General features: G+C 41.1%; 1 protein-coding gene across 1 annotated transcript; it reads right to left on the minus strand.

Moving 5' to 3' along the window:
* Positions 1 to 1,115: 1,115 nt before the first annotated feature.
* LOC308088935 (DNA excision repair protein ERCC-6-like) lies at positions 1,116 to 5,169 on the minus strand (the record flags this gene model as incomplete). Its single annotated transcript, XM_080433517.1, has 2 exons — positions 3,533 to 5,169; positions 1,116 to 2,457 (listed from the first exon to the last, which is right to left on the minus strand). The coding sequence occupies exons 1-2, from the start codon at positions 5,011 to 5,013 to the stop codon at positions 1,116 to 1,118; spliced, it is 2,823 nt and encodes a 940-aa protein (XP_080289643.1). The 5' UTR covers positions 5,014 to 5,169.
* Between the last annotated feature and the right edge of the window lie 11,296 nt (positions 5,170 to 16,465).

The following is a 16,465-nucleotide window of genomic DNA, read 5'->3' on the forward strand; positions in this document are numbered from 1 at the left end:
AACCATATAATGGCTCTGTTAATTTTGAGTTGTGAGAAGGGTTTATGACAACAAAACTATCAGACACTAGCAGGCACATCTCTTAAAAGGGGCAAATGTTTTGAAATAAGTGCTCCAACAAGGTTAACAGCATTGCTTGGGGTCTGACTTTGTAGAATGACTATGTGCCATAGCAGTTTAGTTTTCAATATGAAAATAAAAGCCCCTGAACAGGAGGATTGCATAAAGCAACATGATAACAGGTTTGGAGATACAGGATAAGTACTGTAAAATGTGTTACTCTTAGTGAAAGGACCGACTCTCCCTGACCTAGAAAGTCAACCGCAATGACCCAAAAGCATTCCTGAAGATAAATGGTTTCATATTCTATGATCGGTCATAGTCTGCAGTATGGCTGGGTATCGTGATTTGTGGGTGACGGATGTATCGATATGACATGAGACTAGATATTATCTGGGATTTTGGATATCGCGAAATGGCCTAAGTCTTTTTCTGGTTTTAATCACTTTTACCTTATTTTATGTAACTCAGTGTTTGTTAATATAGCTGAGAAATACAGAAAACACTATATAGGGATAATCCCCCCTGCTTGCTCTCAAACAGTTCATACAAAAATATAAAATCTTTCATCATGCCGTTTGAATTTTGTGATTGCACAAATACAGTACCTTGCCTAGCCCTACACAATAAAGGTGGAAAGGAAATAAGTAAACTAACGAACAAAAATCTTCAACAAAAACAAAAAACTGTTTATTGTGACAGATCACATGCCAGTGGTCATTACAAAGGCAAAAAAAATGAAACTCCAGAAGACATGCAATGATGCAAACATGACAACAGTGACGCAATACATTTGCATTAACCCATTAAAACCGGGAAAGGATCTGTGCCATTTTTGATTTTAGCGTTGGCTATTCAAAGCACGTCACTTTGTGCTGCGAGCTTGTACATCTGCTATTTTTGAAAGATTTTTAATACATTAGAATTATGGCACAAAACATTTTCAAATGGGGGGTCCACGGCCAAATATGTAATTTTGGGGGTCCACAAAAAAAAGTGAGAACAGAATTTACAGGTTGTTGAAAGAAATTAACTGGTGCATTTTTTGCATTCTCTCAATCACTATAGTTTTCCACTTGGTTGTTGTTCTCTTCCTTAGTGATTGGTTTCCAGGTTTCGAAAAAGGAACTTGTGGAAGCGCGCATAGCCTCTAAAGAGGTGTCCCCTCCACAGCTCATCCTGGATCTGATGGGGGTGGAACAGAGCGGGTTAAGCACTACATAATAATGATGACTTGGTGATGAGTGATCAAAGTGGTTATTAGTAGGCATATGGTCATCTTCCTCTTCCGTGCTTTCATCTAGCACAGATGCTTTCCTCTTCTTCTGGTTCTCTGCAACATCTTCATCTACGTTTAGATCGACGGCCTGGCCCTGGTTCTCTGTGACACCTTCATCTGGATCGACAGCCTGGTTCTCTGCGACACCTTCTTCATCTGGATCGACAGCCTGGTTCTCAGTGACATCTTCATCTGGATCGACAGCCTGGTTCTCTGTGACACCTTCATCTGGATCGACAGCCTGGTTCTCTGTGACGCCTTCATCTGGATCGACAGCCTGGTTCTCAGTGACACCTTCATCTGGATCGACAGCCTGGTTCTCTGTGACATCTTCATCTGGATCGACAGCCTGGTTCTCTGTGATAACTTCATCTGGATCGACAGCCTGGTTCTCTGAGACACCTTTTTCTAGAGTTGGATCGATCACCTGCATGCTTAGATTTTTCCCATAACCGTTTTCCTTCTCTACAGGTACAGACCGGAAGGACACATTTCTAGGTGAATCGTGTTCCATCTCTGACAGTTCTTCTTCTTGATCTATTCCAACCGCCTGTTTGGCTCGAACATCTTCATCTAGAGTTAGATCGATCACCTGCATGCGTTGACTTTGGCTGCCATCACGCTCCTCCTTAACAACTCCAGGCTGGTCGAGCTTCACCCCCACAGCAGGTGAGTCTCTGATGTCGTTCTGGTACTTGGGTGGTGGAGGGCTCGGGAGGGACCATGTCTTCCCTTTTTTCTTGTTTGGAAACATCCCTTCACGCCTATTATGACCCACCTGTCTCAGCCAGTCCTGTTCCACACTTGAGCCCAGCTGTGCATTCATCTCAGACTCTGCCCTCATCAGTTCTTGTGCCTTCTGGACTTTAGTCTGTATGTAACGCCAAGATTCTTTGTCATCGGGGTCCTCATCGCGGTCATTGGCCTCCTGTGAGAACATCAGGTCGTGGTCAGAGATGCCAAATATCTCCATGGAGTGGAGGTGCATGATGTGTTCGTCCAGTTTGCGGTCTGTCCTCCGATGCTTGCTGTGGAGGGACTGCAGCAGCATCTGGGTATTGGAGGAGCGTGGATGCTCCAGGACGAAGAGCTCCCTCAGCTCTTGCTTGCTGAAGTACCTGGGGAGGAAAATGGAGTGTATGTGTTATCCGAGAGTGGCATGAAAATGCCAAACTGATTCTCATGCAATAATATGCACAGCTAGAGATAGTCTCAACAGCGTGGTTGGAATAGCGGGTCAGTAGCCATGACGCCTCATAGCAACAAGGCCCTGGGTTTGAACTAGGGCTGAGCAATATGACTTCAAATCAGTATCATTATTATTTCTAACTTTTGTCTTGATTACGATTAATGAACGATTATAAAAAATTAGAAAATAAAGTGAAAATAGCAGATCTGCAAGCTCACAACGCCTAGCGATGCGACATGTTGCGTGCTTGTAGATCGGCTATTTTCTAAAAAAAAATACACCACCATTGTACATGAAGTATAATACAGGATCAAGTGGTTAATCAGAATAATCGAGTTAGTCGATAATAAAAAAAAATCGAAATTTTTGTATCGAATCGTTGATATATAAGAGTACAAAATCTTATTTAATAAACCTTGCTTCTAGATTATTCAGTTATAAGTCTGTTATTGGTTCTAAATTTAAGTTAGGGTTAGGGTCACACAATAAAGACACATGTTAGAGATTAGGGCTGACCCCACATAGCCAGCTAGTTGACCAAGTAGTCGCTAGTCGAATATAGGTTTTTGCTAGAAATGTAGTGGAGTCAAACGTACAATATCTCTATTTAAAATGGAGCACAGTGAAAGTCATCAGCTTGCAAAAAACAAATACTCCAAACATGTACTTAAATACAGTACTCTAGTAAATGTACTTAGTTACTGTCCACCACTGTTAGTGACCTATTCCTACCAAGCCAATGGCCACTGCTCAGGATGGGTCAATGATGATGATGATGATGAATTTCTTCACAGGGATCAAGTATAACTAGCACATGGCAAAATAAAGGATTTTGAGCATTCCATAGCTCTTGTAAAACTCAACCTTCACCCTTGGTTGTTCACTACTAATGTATGAATAACTCTCTGCCATTGTTGAATGTATATTTATCCATGTATTTGATAAACTGGAAACAAATCAAGAGGCAAGTGCTTATTTTGTCATAAGTAATAATCCCAACATACCTGAAAGGGTTCTTCTTGTCACCGGTCGTCTGTCTGGTCAATGAGTCTTTGAACACCTGCCGTCTGTAGATTTTTTCCTCCACAGTTCCACAGGTGATGAGCCGGTAGATGACCACGTTTTCAGTTTGTCCAATGCGGTATGCACGGTCCACAGCCTGGGCGTCAGTGGCAGGGTTCCAGCTGGGGTCAAAGATCACCACACGATTGGCGCCTGTCAGGGTGATGCCAACACCGCCCACTTGGGTCGTCAGGAGGAATACAGAGTAGGAACTGTCCTCCTGGAACAGTGAGATCAGCCGCTCCCTCTCTGCAGTCTTGTTGATTTTGCCATCAAGCCTCAAGACTTTGAAGCCCCTGTTGCCAAGGACTTTCTGGATTATGTCCAGCACCTTCAGGAAGCCTGCGAAGATGAGGGTGCGGTGTCCTTCTTCCCTGAGCCGCTCGAGGAGTTGAATGAGAAACACCATTTTCCCCGACTCTGAGATCAGTGTTTCATCTGGTATGTGATCAATGCTGCATGAGCCAAACTCGTCATCATCGTCTTGCTGGTTCTTGGATGTTAGTTCTTTCAGGTCCATTTGACTGATGGCCTTGGCAGAGAGCAGCCTCGGGCTGTCACACAACTTCTTCAGAACAATGAGTGCAGTGAGAGGTGACCTCTTACTGTTGAGCAGCTCTTGGACGTCGTCCAGTGACACAAACTGATGGTAGATGTCTTCCTGAATTGGACTCAGATACGTCCACACGATCAGGTCGTTCTTCCTCGTCAGTGTTGGCATGACTGCTGTTCCTGTGTCAGTTTGAGTATTTGTGACGTGGCTGTGCAAACGTTCTCCACGTGTTTTTATCTGGACCTCTGCTTTGGTCCTCCTGAGGAAGTATGGTCTGATGATAGTTATTAGGTTTTCGGATATCCTCAATCCCATGGCTTTCTGGTTTGGAGAGGCGTCCTTCTCCCTTCCCCGCATAATGGGTCTCTCATACATCTTTTTGAAGGTTCTATATGTGCCAAGGAGGGTGCCTTGGCAAGCAAAGTCGAAGAGAGCCCACATCTCTCGCAGATTGTTTTGCACAGGGGTTCCTGTGAGAAGAACCCGGTTCTCTGCGGGTATGGCATATGCACTTCTGGCGGTTTTGGTTGATGTGTTTTTTATCTTGTGTGCCTCGTCAAGGATTATGTAGTCCCACTTGAACTTTTGGCCATTGTATGACGCCAGCTGCTGCCAGCTGCTCATCAGCACGTGATAAGTAGTGAGCGCCACGCCGCCTCGTCTCTGGATCTGCTCCAAGTTCCTGTTTCTCTCTGCTTTAGTCTCACAGCGAAACTCCTTCACCCTAATCCCGGGAGTCCATTTAGTCAACTCCTTGATCCAGGTGGGGATGAGGGACAATGGCATAACAATTAGAGTGTGTTTGACCAGGCCCGCGTCGTACATGCCCGACAGGAAGGCGATGACCTGGATGGTTTTGCCAAGGCCCATGTCATCTGCCAGGACGCCACCTTTACGCCCGCATCGGTACAGACTGTACAGGAATTCTGCTCCACCTCTCTGGTGGTCGTACAGCTGGTCATGCAAGTCTCTGAACACTGGCAGGCCGCTGATGCTGACAAATTCATCATCTTCACTCTCAGAACTTTGCTCCACAAATGTCACATCTCCTTGTCCAGCAGCATCGTTCTCCTTCTTGATGTTGCTGTAAAAGAAAAGCATTTTGGTTATGTATTATGTAACTGTGTAAGTCATCATTCAACAAGATAATCTGATGTACGCATTTCACCAGCCAAACTGATTGAAATTAGCTTAAAGAAATATTGTTTTCTATGGTAGTATAGATAACCATAAGTACCCTTGAACAGGACAATGAACCCCTTGCTCACTTTAAATGAACCTCATATTTAAAAAATGGACACCGTTTCAGTCCAATCTGAGCCACATTGACTTCCACTAAAAATATGTGAGAAAGAAAAAGGCCGTACAGGAATGCAGCGACGTTTCTCTGGTGGTCATGCCGGTGTCTGAACTTTGGCAGGCCACTGACGCTGACAAATTCAACATCGCTGTCCTCCGAATTTTGCTCCGGCATCAGGTTCTCACTTTTCACAAGTGCAGCATCTTTCTCATCTTTAATGTTGCTGTAAAATAAGACCATATTGGTTATGCATTAGTTACTGTATTAATCATCGTTCAAAAAGATTATCTAATGCGTGCACTTCACCAGCCAAACAGATTGAAGTTAGCCTAAAGGATATTGTTGCCAGGTCTGATAGTATAGATAACCTTAAGTACTAGTATGATGAACCCCTTGCTCACTCACTGTATTAATCTTGGATTAAAAAAATCTAAATAAACCTTCATATAATTCACTAATTCTCATTAAAAGATGGCACCATTACATACTCTGGATTGAGACCCAGAGTGAGTCGATGGAACTTGCATTAGTCAGGATAAATTATTTGAAGATAAGGTTGAAAATGGTATAAAACATATGTGGGATAAAAAGACCCTACAGGAATGCAGTGCCGCATATATATATGGGCAACATTTCAGTCCAATCAGAGCAGCCCCAATGACTTCCATTACAAAATTAAAGTTAAGTACCCTTGAACAGGACACTGATGAACCCCCTTGCTCACTCACAACTGTATAAATTAACCTTGGATTAAAAACAAATGTTTCAGTCCGATTAGAGCCAGTGTTGCCAGATTTAGCGAGAGAAATAAGCAACCAGGTCTTTGAAAACAAGCCCAAAAGAAGCGACTACCGGTAGGCCACATGATCACTTTAAACCTATATGCATCGATTTTTAAATAGCCGACGCAACACGTTGTGAGCTTGTAGATCTGCTATTTTCAACAACAAAAGTGAAAAAAGTGACACATTTCTTATATTTTTTGAAACAACACAAATGTTAACAACACAAATCTGGTACGGGGGTCCCTGGCACAAAATATTTGGGGGGTCCGTGGACAAATACATACTAATTTGGGGGTCCTTGACATGAAAATGTTTGAGAACCACTGGTTTAAACAACAAATAGGAAGCAAGCCCAAATAAGCAACTGCACTTTAGAAACAAGCCCAAAAACCCGCAACCACCAATATTTACAAGCAACCTTACCGAAAAAGAAGCCCAAAGTCGCTTATAATAAGCGGACATGGCAACACTGATTAGAGCCACAGTGACTTATTTTACAAACGTTTTCAACTTAAATATTTAAAAGTGTAAAATATGTGAAAAAGTATACCGTACAGGAATGCAGCTGCATATATCGGCTGGTCATACAGGTCTAGGAACACTGGCAGATCACCGATGCTGCCAAAATCCTCATCTTCGCCCCCAGAATTTGGCTCCGTTTTCACAAGTGCTTTGGACATGTCTCCCTGTCCAGCAGCATCTTTCTCCTCCTTGATGTTGCTGGGGGAAAAAAGCATATTGGTTATAAAAGACCAAAGATTCGGCTGGTTGTCTAAACCCGAGTCAAGACCCGCTGTGATTGGTGTCCAAGTAGGAATCATGGCTATTATGGCTATCAAAAATAACTTTGTGCAACGCTGCGAGCTTGTACATCTGCTATTTTTTAAAAGTGTGTGAATTACTGATTTAGAAGGCATTTGTAGAATCAGCCTCAGGTCTTAATGGGTTAAAAAAAAGAAACGGGCAAGGTTTAAGTCTGATAAGAGCCCCCTGACTTGTATCATACAATTTGAGTCATACTGTGTAACATTCACACCTACTGGTAGCTCGGTGTCATTACAGCAAAACTACACAAATACATACATTTCTGGAACATTTCCAGCCTGAGTGCCTGGATCATTTTGCTCCACCTTCAGGTCCTCAATTTTCACAAGAGCTTTGGACATATCTCCCTGTCTAGTAGCATCTTTCTCATCCTTGACGTTGCTGTAAAAGAAAATCAAATTGGTTATGTATTATGTACTGTATTAATCAGTGGTGGACAGGAACGTAAAGTACATTTACTTGAGCACTGTGATTTTTGCCCCTTTTTCTCCACAATTTAGTCGTTAATTCCTCCCCGCACACATTTTGTGCGTTGACAATGCTGTTGTTGTATCCTGCGACTGACCTGCCAGTGAGGAGTCCCCACCAGAAGGACGGAAGTGCATTAGTACAGCACTAAGGTCCCATTTCAAATATAGTGATAATATAATAAAATACAGGTCTTGTAGAACAGCTATTTTCACTATTAATTATATACTTTTTAATGCTCTTGAACAGGACAATGAACCCCTTGCTCACTTTAAATGAACCTTGTATTTAAAAAAATGAACACAGTTTCAGTCTAATCTGAGCCACATTGACTTCCATTAAATATTTCAAAAAGTATAAAACATACAATATGTGAGGAAAAAAAAGACCGTACACGAATGCAGCGACGTTTCTCTGGTGGTCATGCCGGTGTCTGAACTTTGGCAGGCCACTGACGCTGACAAATTCAACATCGCTGTCCTCCGAATTTTGCTCCGGCATCAGGTCCTCACTTTTCACAAGTGCAGCATCTTTCTCATCTTTAATGTTGCTGTAAAATAAGACCATATTGGTTATGCATTAGTTACTGTATTAATCATCGTTCAAAAAGATAATCTAATGCGTGCATTTCACCAGCACGCAATGCTGTTGTATCCTGCGACTGACCTGCCAGTGAGGAGTCCCCACCGGAAGGACGGAAGTGCATTAGTACAGCACTAAGGCCCCATTTCAAATATAGTGAAAATACAGGTCTTATACAGTTTTGTAGAACAGCTATTTTCACTATTATTGAAATTATTAATTATATACTTTTTAATGCTCTTCAAGATTATTTGATTAAACAAAAAGTAATCAATACTATTAATTGCTTAAGAAAATAGTTGCAATCCTTTGTCTTGTTTCTTGTCACTGTTCTTATACGGTACGTGGTAATATTACATTGGCTGAACTGAACTAAACAGACACTTTATTCGTGCCCCATCATTAAGAGACTGATCTATGTGGGAGGAGTATTTAAACAAGTCTTGTCCTCGTTGACCGATGAAAACACCTGCTGTCAAAACACAAGTCTTTTTGCACCATTTAGAAAGCTGACCCAGAACTAATTTCTTTGTTCATGTAACAATGACCATTTGTCTACAAATAAAATAGCTACAGTATAATAATACCTATGGTTGGCCTACATTTTCTCACTTTGGTGTCCAAAGCAATGACCTGTCAAAAAGAAGAATCAGTAACATGTCAGTAATACAGTTTGTTGAACTGATAATCGGCTGATTGTTTGACCAGAGCCGAAGCCACTATGAGAATATGCTTTAGGCTGTGGAAACCAACCACTGATGAGTTGTATTGATGATGCTTATCTCTCTGGAAGGAGTTAATGTCTCTCTGTGTCGCTGATGAACTCAACTCAACCAAGGCCTTCCGAGGCATTTTATACTGTTGGCTGCGGCCCTGATGTCACAACGGTGATATCAGGTAGTGTCAGGCATATCCATATCTGGAGCGGGCTATCTCAGTTATGCCCTAATCTGGGACTATGATGTCAGTCCTGGACGTTTCGGTTATCTCCATATATAGCTGTCTAAGAGAGAGTCTATGATGTCAGACATGGGAAGGTTGATTGTCTCCATCTATGGGGATCTCCATATATGGGAAGGTCTGGATCGAATAGGTCACTAAAAGGTCGGGACTGAATAAGTCATCCCCTTATATACACGAATCCACGGAGTGCTGCCCTGGGCGCAGCCATTGCTGCGGTGTCAACGCTCCGCGGACGCGACACCGCAGCAATGGCCGCCTACAGGCAGCTACAGGCAGCGCGTCTGTGGATTCGTCTATAGGTTTCTGGGCTTCCTGCCATGGTCCACCTTGCGGTGTTATCCATCTATGGCTAATGCTGGCAAGTATGCCCTGAATGTTCTTTACACAGTTTAACATCTTAACACAGCTATCTGAACAGTGCATTGTGTCCATGCTTGAGAGCAACTGGTTTGTCAGAGATTTTCTCTACGGTCTGTTCATTGGACCTACTGTAGCTATTTCCTGTAATACTCTCGACGCCATTTTACTTCGTAAAAATACAGTTTTACCAACTTGTGTAACTCTCTATATTCCAACAGTATCCCTCAGTGATGCTAGCTCTTCCACTGGGCTGTATTAATGACATGAGAGGAATAATTCAAAACATTAACTCATCTGTTTTTTTCTATGTTAGTGCAAAATTGTTTACCGTTCTGGAGTGTATGCGAGTGTGCAGAATAATGCATCACAGTTGTGTTTGTGAAATGTCCATCTCATGTTCACAACAAATTAAAAGCTGGAGCCTCAGCCATCTAGGATTAATATTATCACTATGAACTAATTAAAGCCATTAGCCAACTGAAATGTCAAAATGTTGCTAATTTCTCCTTGACCCTGACCTTTCCACGGCTACTTTATAAGCTGTCAACAATTCTATCTTTTCACTTTATAAGATGTCATCTGTTCTCGATTTATTTTTATTTACTTTTTATTCTATAACGTTTCAGCTTTAATGAAGTAAAGGTCCTCCAGAGCAGTGATGCTCAACCTGTGGGTCGGTTGAGAGCTTGTAGATCAGCTATTTTCATAACATTAATCTGTGGAACCAAATCAAACTAAATGTAATGCCTACAATTCCAAGTCCTTGTCAGGGTTGGGGTCCCCAGTTCAAATATGATTATTGGGGGGGGGGGGGGGTCCCAGTTCAAAATATGATTTTGGGGGGTCCCCACTCCCCACTTCAAGTATGATTATTTTGGGGGGTTGCGTGCTGAAAAGGTTGAGAACCAGCTGCTCCAGGGCATAGGGTCCAGACAGAGAGAATTGAAGTCAAACCCACAACACTACAGCTCGATATACTTCCAAAGTTTCACAGCAGTTTGGTGAAGCAGCCAGTTTGTTGGCAGGCAAAGCAGCTGAAGGTAATCACGTTAATTGGGGGTGCAGTTTCATTTACTGTAACCTTGCGTCAACAGGCTGTTTCTTTCCACACAGATTTACTGTAGGACGATGCTCGTGTTCCAGCATGAATGCTGGGACTACTGGAAATGGAACACACACACCCTCAATCAACGTTACCATCAGCAGCAAATTACCAGTGGTGGAAAAAGTACTACATTTTTTTTACTCAAGTAAAAGTATCAATACTGCAATGGAGAAATACTTTGTTACAAGTAAAAGGCTGGTATTCAAAATGTACTTGAGTAAAAGTACAAAAGTATTGGCATCAAAATATACTTGAAAATAGACAGTTTAAATAAGGCTGAAGTGGTTACTGGTTAAGGTATGTTTTGTAATAATAATACAAATCTACAAAGTAACTAACATTTTCAAATAATTGTAGTGGAGTAAAAGTATTGACAATTGGAAATACTCCAGTAAAGTAAAAAAAAAAACTCTAAATTGTACTTAAGTACAGTATTTGAGTAAATGTACTTAGTTACTTTACACCACAATCAGCAGCAATTACCCCATCAAAACACCTGCTTAAAAATTATCTTCGGTAGGCAATATGCACACCCATAAAAAGCTTGCCAACTATCGCCCTAATTTAAGTCAAATTGTCAAATAACCGTTGACATGCGTATGAATAATAAAACACCGTCGGTACTAGCCAACTGTTTGTGTGGAGAGAAACAGTATAGTCATCTTGACGAGCAACAACAGGAAACGTCAAACTCCGTAGCAAGAATAATAACCATAGTTTTATGCAAGCAAGAGGCAGGTTTTACATCCGAAAATAATAAGTAAGTTAAAGTGTAAAGTTTTAAATGATGGCTTGCTAACAAACGTACCTGGAAGCAGGTGGTCGATGGAGGAACATGTCAAGTTGTTGTCAACTCTGTGGCTGCACCATGGATCCCATGGGCCATGCAAGTCCTTCTGGGAGGAAAGTGTGTAGAGGTCATGAAAGACATTTAGAAACGCAGTTTCCAGCCTCTGGAGATGATGTTAGAAACGGTTTAGAAAAACAATGAATATGTGTCAGAATACCTATGCCTACATAAAAATAGTTTAAAAAAAAAAAAAAAATATATATATATATATATATATATATATATATATTAAAAATTTATAATAATAACATTTAGTTATATCTACCCTGGTGGCACTGGCATTTAAAACATAATAATTTCAAATATATATATATATATATATATATATATATATATTAAAAATTTATAATAATAACATTTAGTTATATCTACCCTGGTGGCACTGGCATTTAAAACATAATAATTTCAAGGAGTGTCTATTGTCTTTTATGCTAGGTTAGCACTGGCAGCTCAAATCTGATTTTGGGCCTATCCAGATTGAAATCACATTGTTTTGATCAAGCCTGAACAGCAAAAAAAGGCCTATTGGAATCACATAGCCAGTTTTATGCTGTTCAGACAGCATAAAACTAATCCTACTCCAGTCTGGATAGGAAATCAGATTTGGGCTGGAGTTGGGCTAACAGTCAGAAGAAGTCTTAGAGAGCATAAAGTATAGGACCTAACCTAAACCTAACCATAACCTTAGTGGGGGAACATAGGTCCGGGGAACATAGGTATGACCCCGTGAAGAGTAACTAGTATAGGCTACATTTACTTAAGTAGGCCTACATTGGTGTAGGCTACTTTTACTTTACCAATGTATTCTTCTACACAGCCACACTGGGAGACCAGGTGTTCCCATTGTTTTTATTTATTATTGCACATAGAAAAGAAAAATACATGTTAGTTAAATAAAAGGGAACATAATACATACAGTAGGCTACATAAGGATTCGGAAGAGAAAACAATAACTTAAAGAAATGTGCAGGAGTGGCCAAAAAACTAAAACGCATCATTTATAAGTAGGCCTAGATCTGCTATTCTTTGACTGTATGTGTGTCAACAAATTGATTTCAAAATACTACTGCTGGTCTATAAAGCTTTAAATGGTTTAGGGCCAAAATTATTTTCTGATCTTGTACGATATGAACCCTCCAGACCTGGGAAAGGTCTGCTTTCTGTCCCTAAAACCAAAAATAAACTTGGGGAAGCAGCATTTAGTTTTTATGCACCACATACAGTATCTGGAACAAACTCCCAGAAAACTGCAGGTCTGCTGCCACTCTTATTTCTTTTAAAACACAACTAAAGACCTTTCTGTTTGCTGCTGCCTTTGATTGAAGTACTTTTCTTTTCTGTTTTTCTTTCTCTTCTGCACTGCAACTATCTGTTATTTTCTTTCTTTGTTTTATTTCTTTAATACTCTTTTTTTATTGGAATTTTTTGACATGACAATCATATCAGAGTATATAACCAACAACTATAACTTATTATTGAATAATTGTGTTTTCTTCCTGCTTGTTGTTCTGTATAAAGCACATTGAATTGCTATAGCATACAAATAAAACTGCCTTGCCTTGCCAGGGGTCCTAGAGAGGGTTCCATGGGGTCCCCAGCATAATTTATTAGTATAGCATCAAAATAAGTTAAACCACTTTAGGCTTATTATATTAAACACTTCGGCTATTCAAAAGTAGCTGATCTGCAAGCTCATAATATGTCATAATGTAAACTTTTTTCAAAAATCTTGGGGAAAGAAAATTTAGAATTTTGACATTTTGCACAAAATCTTTTCAGTTGGGGGTCCTCAGCTAAATACATCCTTGACATGAAAATGTTTGAGAACCACTTTCCTAAAATACAACCATCATTAGGTTTTTAACCTTTTAACCCCCCCCCTAATGTTTCTGTAAAGCGACTTTGAGCACTGGCTTCGAGTGCTATCAATGCAATGCATTGATAGCATTCGAATCAGGTGCTTTGAGTACCTAGAAAAGCGATATATACATTGTATGTATTATTATTATAGCATTCTACGACACTATTTACTCCAGTACCAACAGCTAGACATCACGTAATCCTGCATGACTGATGGATGGTTATATGAAGCTATTTATATACCAACAGACACTCAATCTTCCAGTAACAGCAGCATCCAGGCAAACCTCTCTACATGGCATCTGAAATGGATTAGTGAATTTATCACAATGTAACATGACCTTTTGGGTTTCACGAGAAGCTCAGAGCTGTCTGTCAGAAGTGTTTGGCTGACAGAAATATGTGAAGGAGAGACCAAATCAGACAGATTATGCCAATATGTCTATTCAATATGATTTTGTCTTTGACACATACTTGCCTTAGAACTATTTCAAGAGGCCTCATTCTAATTCTTGATTCTCATTGTGTGCCTTAATACTGACAATTGGTGTATATCTCTTCATTTCAATCTCAGGCATGCAGAATATAAAAAAGACCAAACCATTCGCATTGCTAACAAAGCTGAATCCTTTTCTTCTTCACACCGTAGCTTCATTCTAAGGACCTATCCCCATGGGACATCACAGTTAGGAAATCAACATCCTGCATTGTGTGTCAAAATGCTGCATGTGCTACAGTATCTGTAATTGGACTCACATTTTCTTTCATGTGAGAATGGAATAAATTATCACAACAACTCAGACACCCTACCTGCAACGTGTGGCAGGGTATTGTCCTCAATCCTGTCAGTGTGTTTTTGTTAACGAGATAACAAATGAATGTGCAGATTTTCAAGAAACCCAAGGGAATGATCAGTCAGCTGCCGTGAGGAGATGATTAAAGGCCTGTACGCAGTAGTTTTAGTTTGGTCATGGTCAGAATCAAGGTCCAATGTCTGGCTGTTAGTAAAATAACGTGACATGTATGCTCACATTTCCATGAAACCTGGCTGTCCAGAATAGATTATTATCTCCGCCAGACCGAAGGCAAGGGTTATTTTTTCTCGCTCCTGTCTGTTTATTTGTCTGTCTGGAGCTACTCTTGTTTGTCTGTCAAACAAACAAAGATTGCAAACCGCTGGACCGATAAACGTCAAATTCCGTGTGCATGCTGCCAGTAGGCCAAGGAAGTAGGGAAGGAAGCGATCAGATCGGGCTGATACCAAGCCCAAATAAGGAGTATAGCTACTGTGATATGTCATAGATGACAGACATCATGGACTAGACACCAAGCCCCCAGAGTTGCTGAGAAACATTGAAGCCGCCACCCCAGTGGCCAAAGCTGGAACTGCAGGCGGGGAGAAATACATGCACGAGCAAAACATACTGAGAGAGATATTGATATATATAAATATAAATATGTAAACATATTATACATAAATACATATGCATTTACATATAAATATGCAAATCGAGTGTATTTAATAAATATCTTCATACCTTGACTGACACAGGACGCAAAAAGGACACTAGTGCGCATGCTCATAACTCTATGGTGTCCCCAAAAACGTCTCAATAATTCTACTTCCGGCAGGCTTCCGGGTGCTTCAAAACGCCAGTGAGCACTTTAATTGAAATGATAGCTGGGGGCGGGGCAATCCGCCCTCTAGTTGTATTATACCTCTATGCTAGACACCCGGCCTGGTAGAGATACAGCATGCACTCGCCTGAGCATTATGTGAATGTCTGGGTTGAAAAGGTCAAAGGTTAAGGTCACAATTGAGAGACGTAGAACAAGAGATGTTGGTCCAGGCAGGGTTTGCACCCAAAGGTACATTTGTTTAATTGTACTGACTATGTGCCCTTGAGGCTATTTCCAAATACCTTTATATTGGTTAAATCATGGATTTTTCCACCAAACCATAAACCTTGAACCAACCTATAAAATAGGGCTTAAGTGGTTAATAGCTAAACTCATTCTCATTCTCGCTACGTGGCTGCTGCTTAACTGCTGCCACCTTTACTTCTGCTGATTGCTTTTCCCCACCTCCACCCAGTATCCACCTGTTGTCTCCCTGGGGTTCTGTAATTGATTACTCCCTGCTCATAAGTTGCCCGCCTGCTAATTAAGGCTTAATGAAGAGAATCACAGCCACACCCCACATTATATGCAAACGTGTCATGTTGTGAGCTTGTATTTTCGGCAAAGAAATCTGGTGGGGAGAATAGGAGGGGGCCTTGTATAGACCCCTGGGGAACTCCACTCAACCGAGGGTTTAAATGGTGCCTTGCATGGTTTCCTCTGCCATCCATGTATGAATGGGTGAATGTACAGTAGGTGCTTTGTATAAAGGTGCTATTACATGCACCATTTGCCATTTTATATAAATATCCCTGCCACCTCAATTCTTTGCATCTTTCAAATTAAAGCTCTTCAGACCTAATTAGAGTTGGTAGTAGATCAATGCTAGCTAATATAATTTGTTATTAATTATTATGCCAACCTTTAAATGTCTGCTCTTTGATATTGTGATTTTGTGAGGTTAGACTATAGGTCACATCTCCTGGAGGGACATATTTGTTAACCATGTTATTAAGAACCCTTGCTGAGCTGCCAGGGATGTGACAAAGTCCAAGACAAACTTTCCCACCAAGGGGAGCCTGGTCAGAATTAAATTGAACTTTAGTTTAGACTGTGTCCATTGCTAAGCTCACGGGGCTGAGCTTCAAGCCTCACTACCAACTCCCCAACCGATGTCGAGTGCATGTGGAGCTTGTGACTTTGTGAATCAAGAGAGGTCAAGTATAATAGCTGGCTGGCAGCGTTCAGGGCAGTGTGGAGCCAGGGCATCCAGAGGGTAATACCTGGCCGCGTTCCAAATCTCCTGAGAGTCAGGTTGTGACCACAGTTAATGAGTCTGGGGGAGTGGGATCGAGCATTGGATTCATAATCTGGTCATGTTGCAAAGGTGTCTATATTCCTGATGCTGCAAGTCCCCAAGTCCTTGAAAGTGGTGACTCACGCAACTAGTACAGACTACAAGAAACAAATAAACTTCTGTGTTCATCAAGAAAGCAAGGTGGGCAGAGAGGGAGTGTGTTTCAGAAAAGGAACGACTCAAAAGTTCCCTGTGGACACAGCACCCAGATGTTGTGGATGGATAACGAGTCTGAGAAGAACAGGAG

This window comes from Gymnoscopelus braueri (assembly GCF_963280865.1).
Source record: "Gymnoscopelus braueri genome assembly, chromosome: 7".
Taxonomy (NCBI): Eukaryota; Metazoa; Chordata; class Actinopteri; order Myctophiformes; family Myctophidae; genus Gymnoscopelus; species Gymnoscopelus braueri.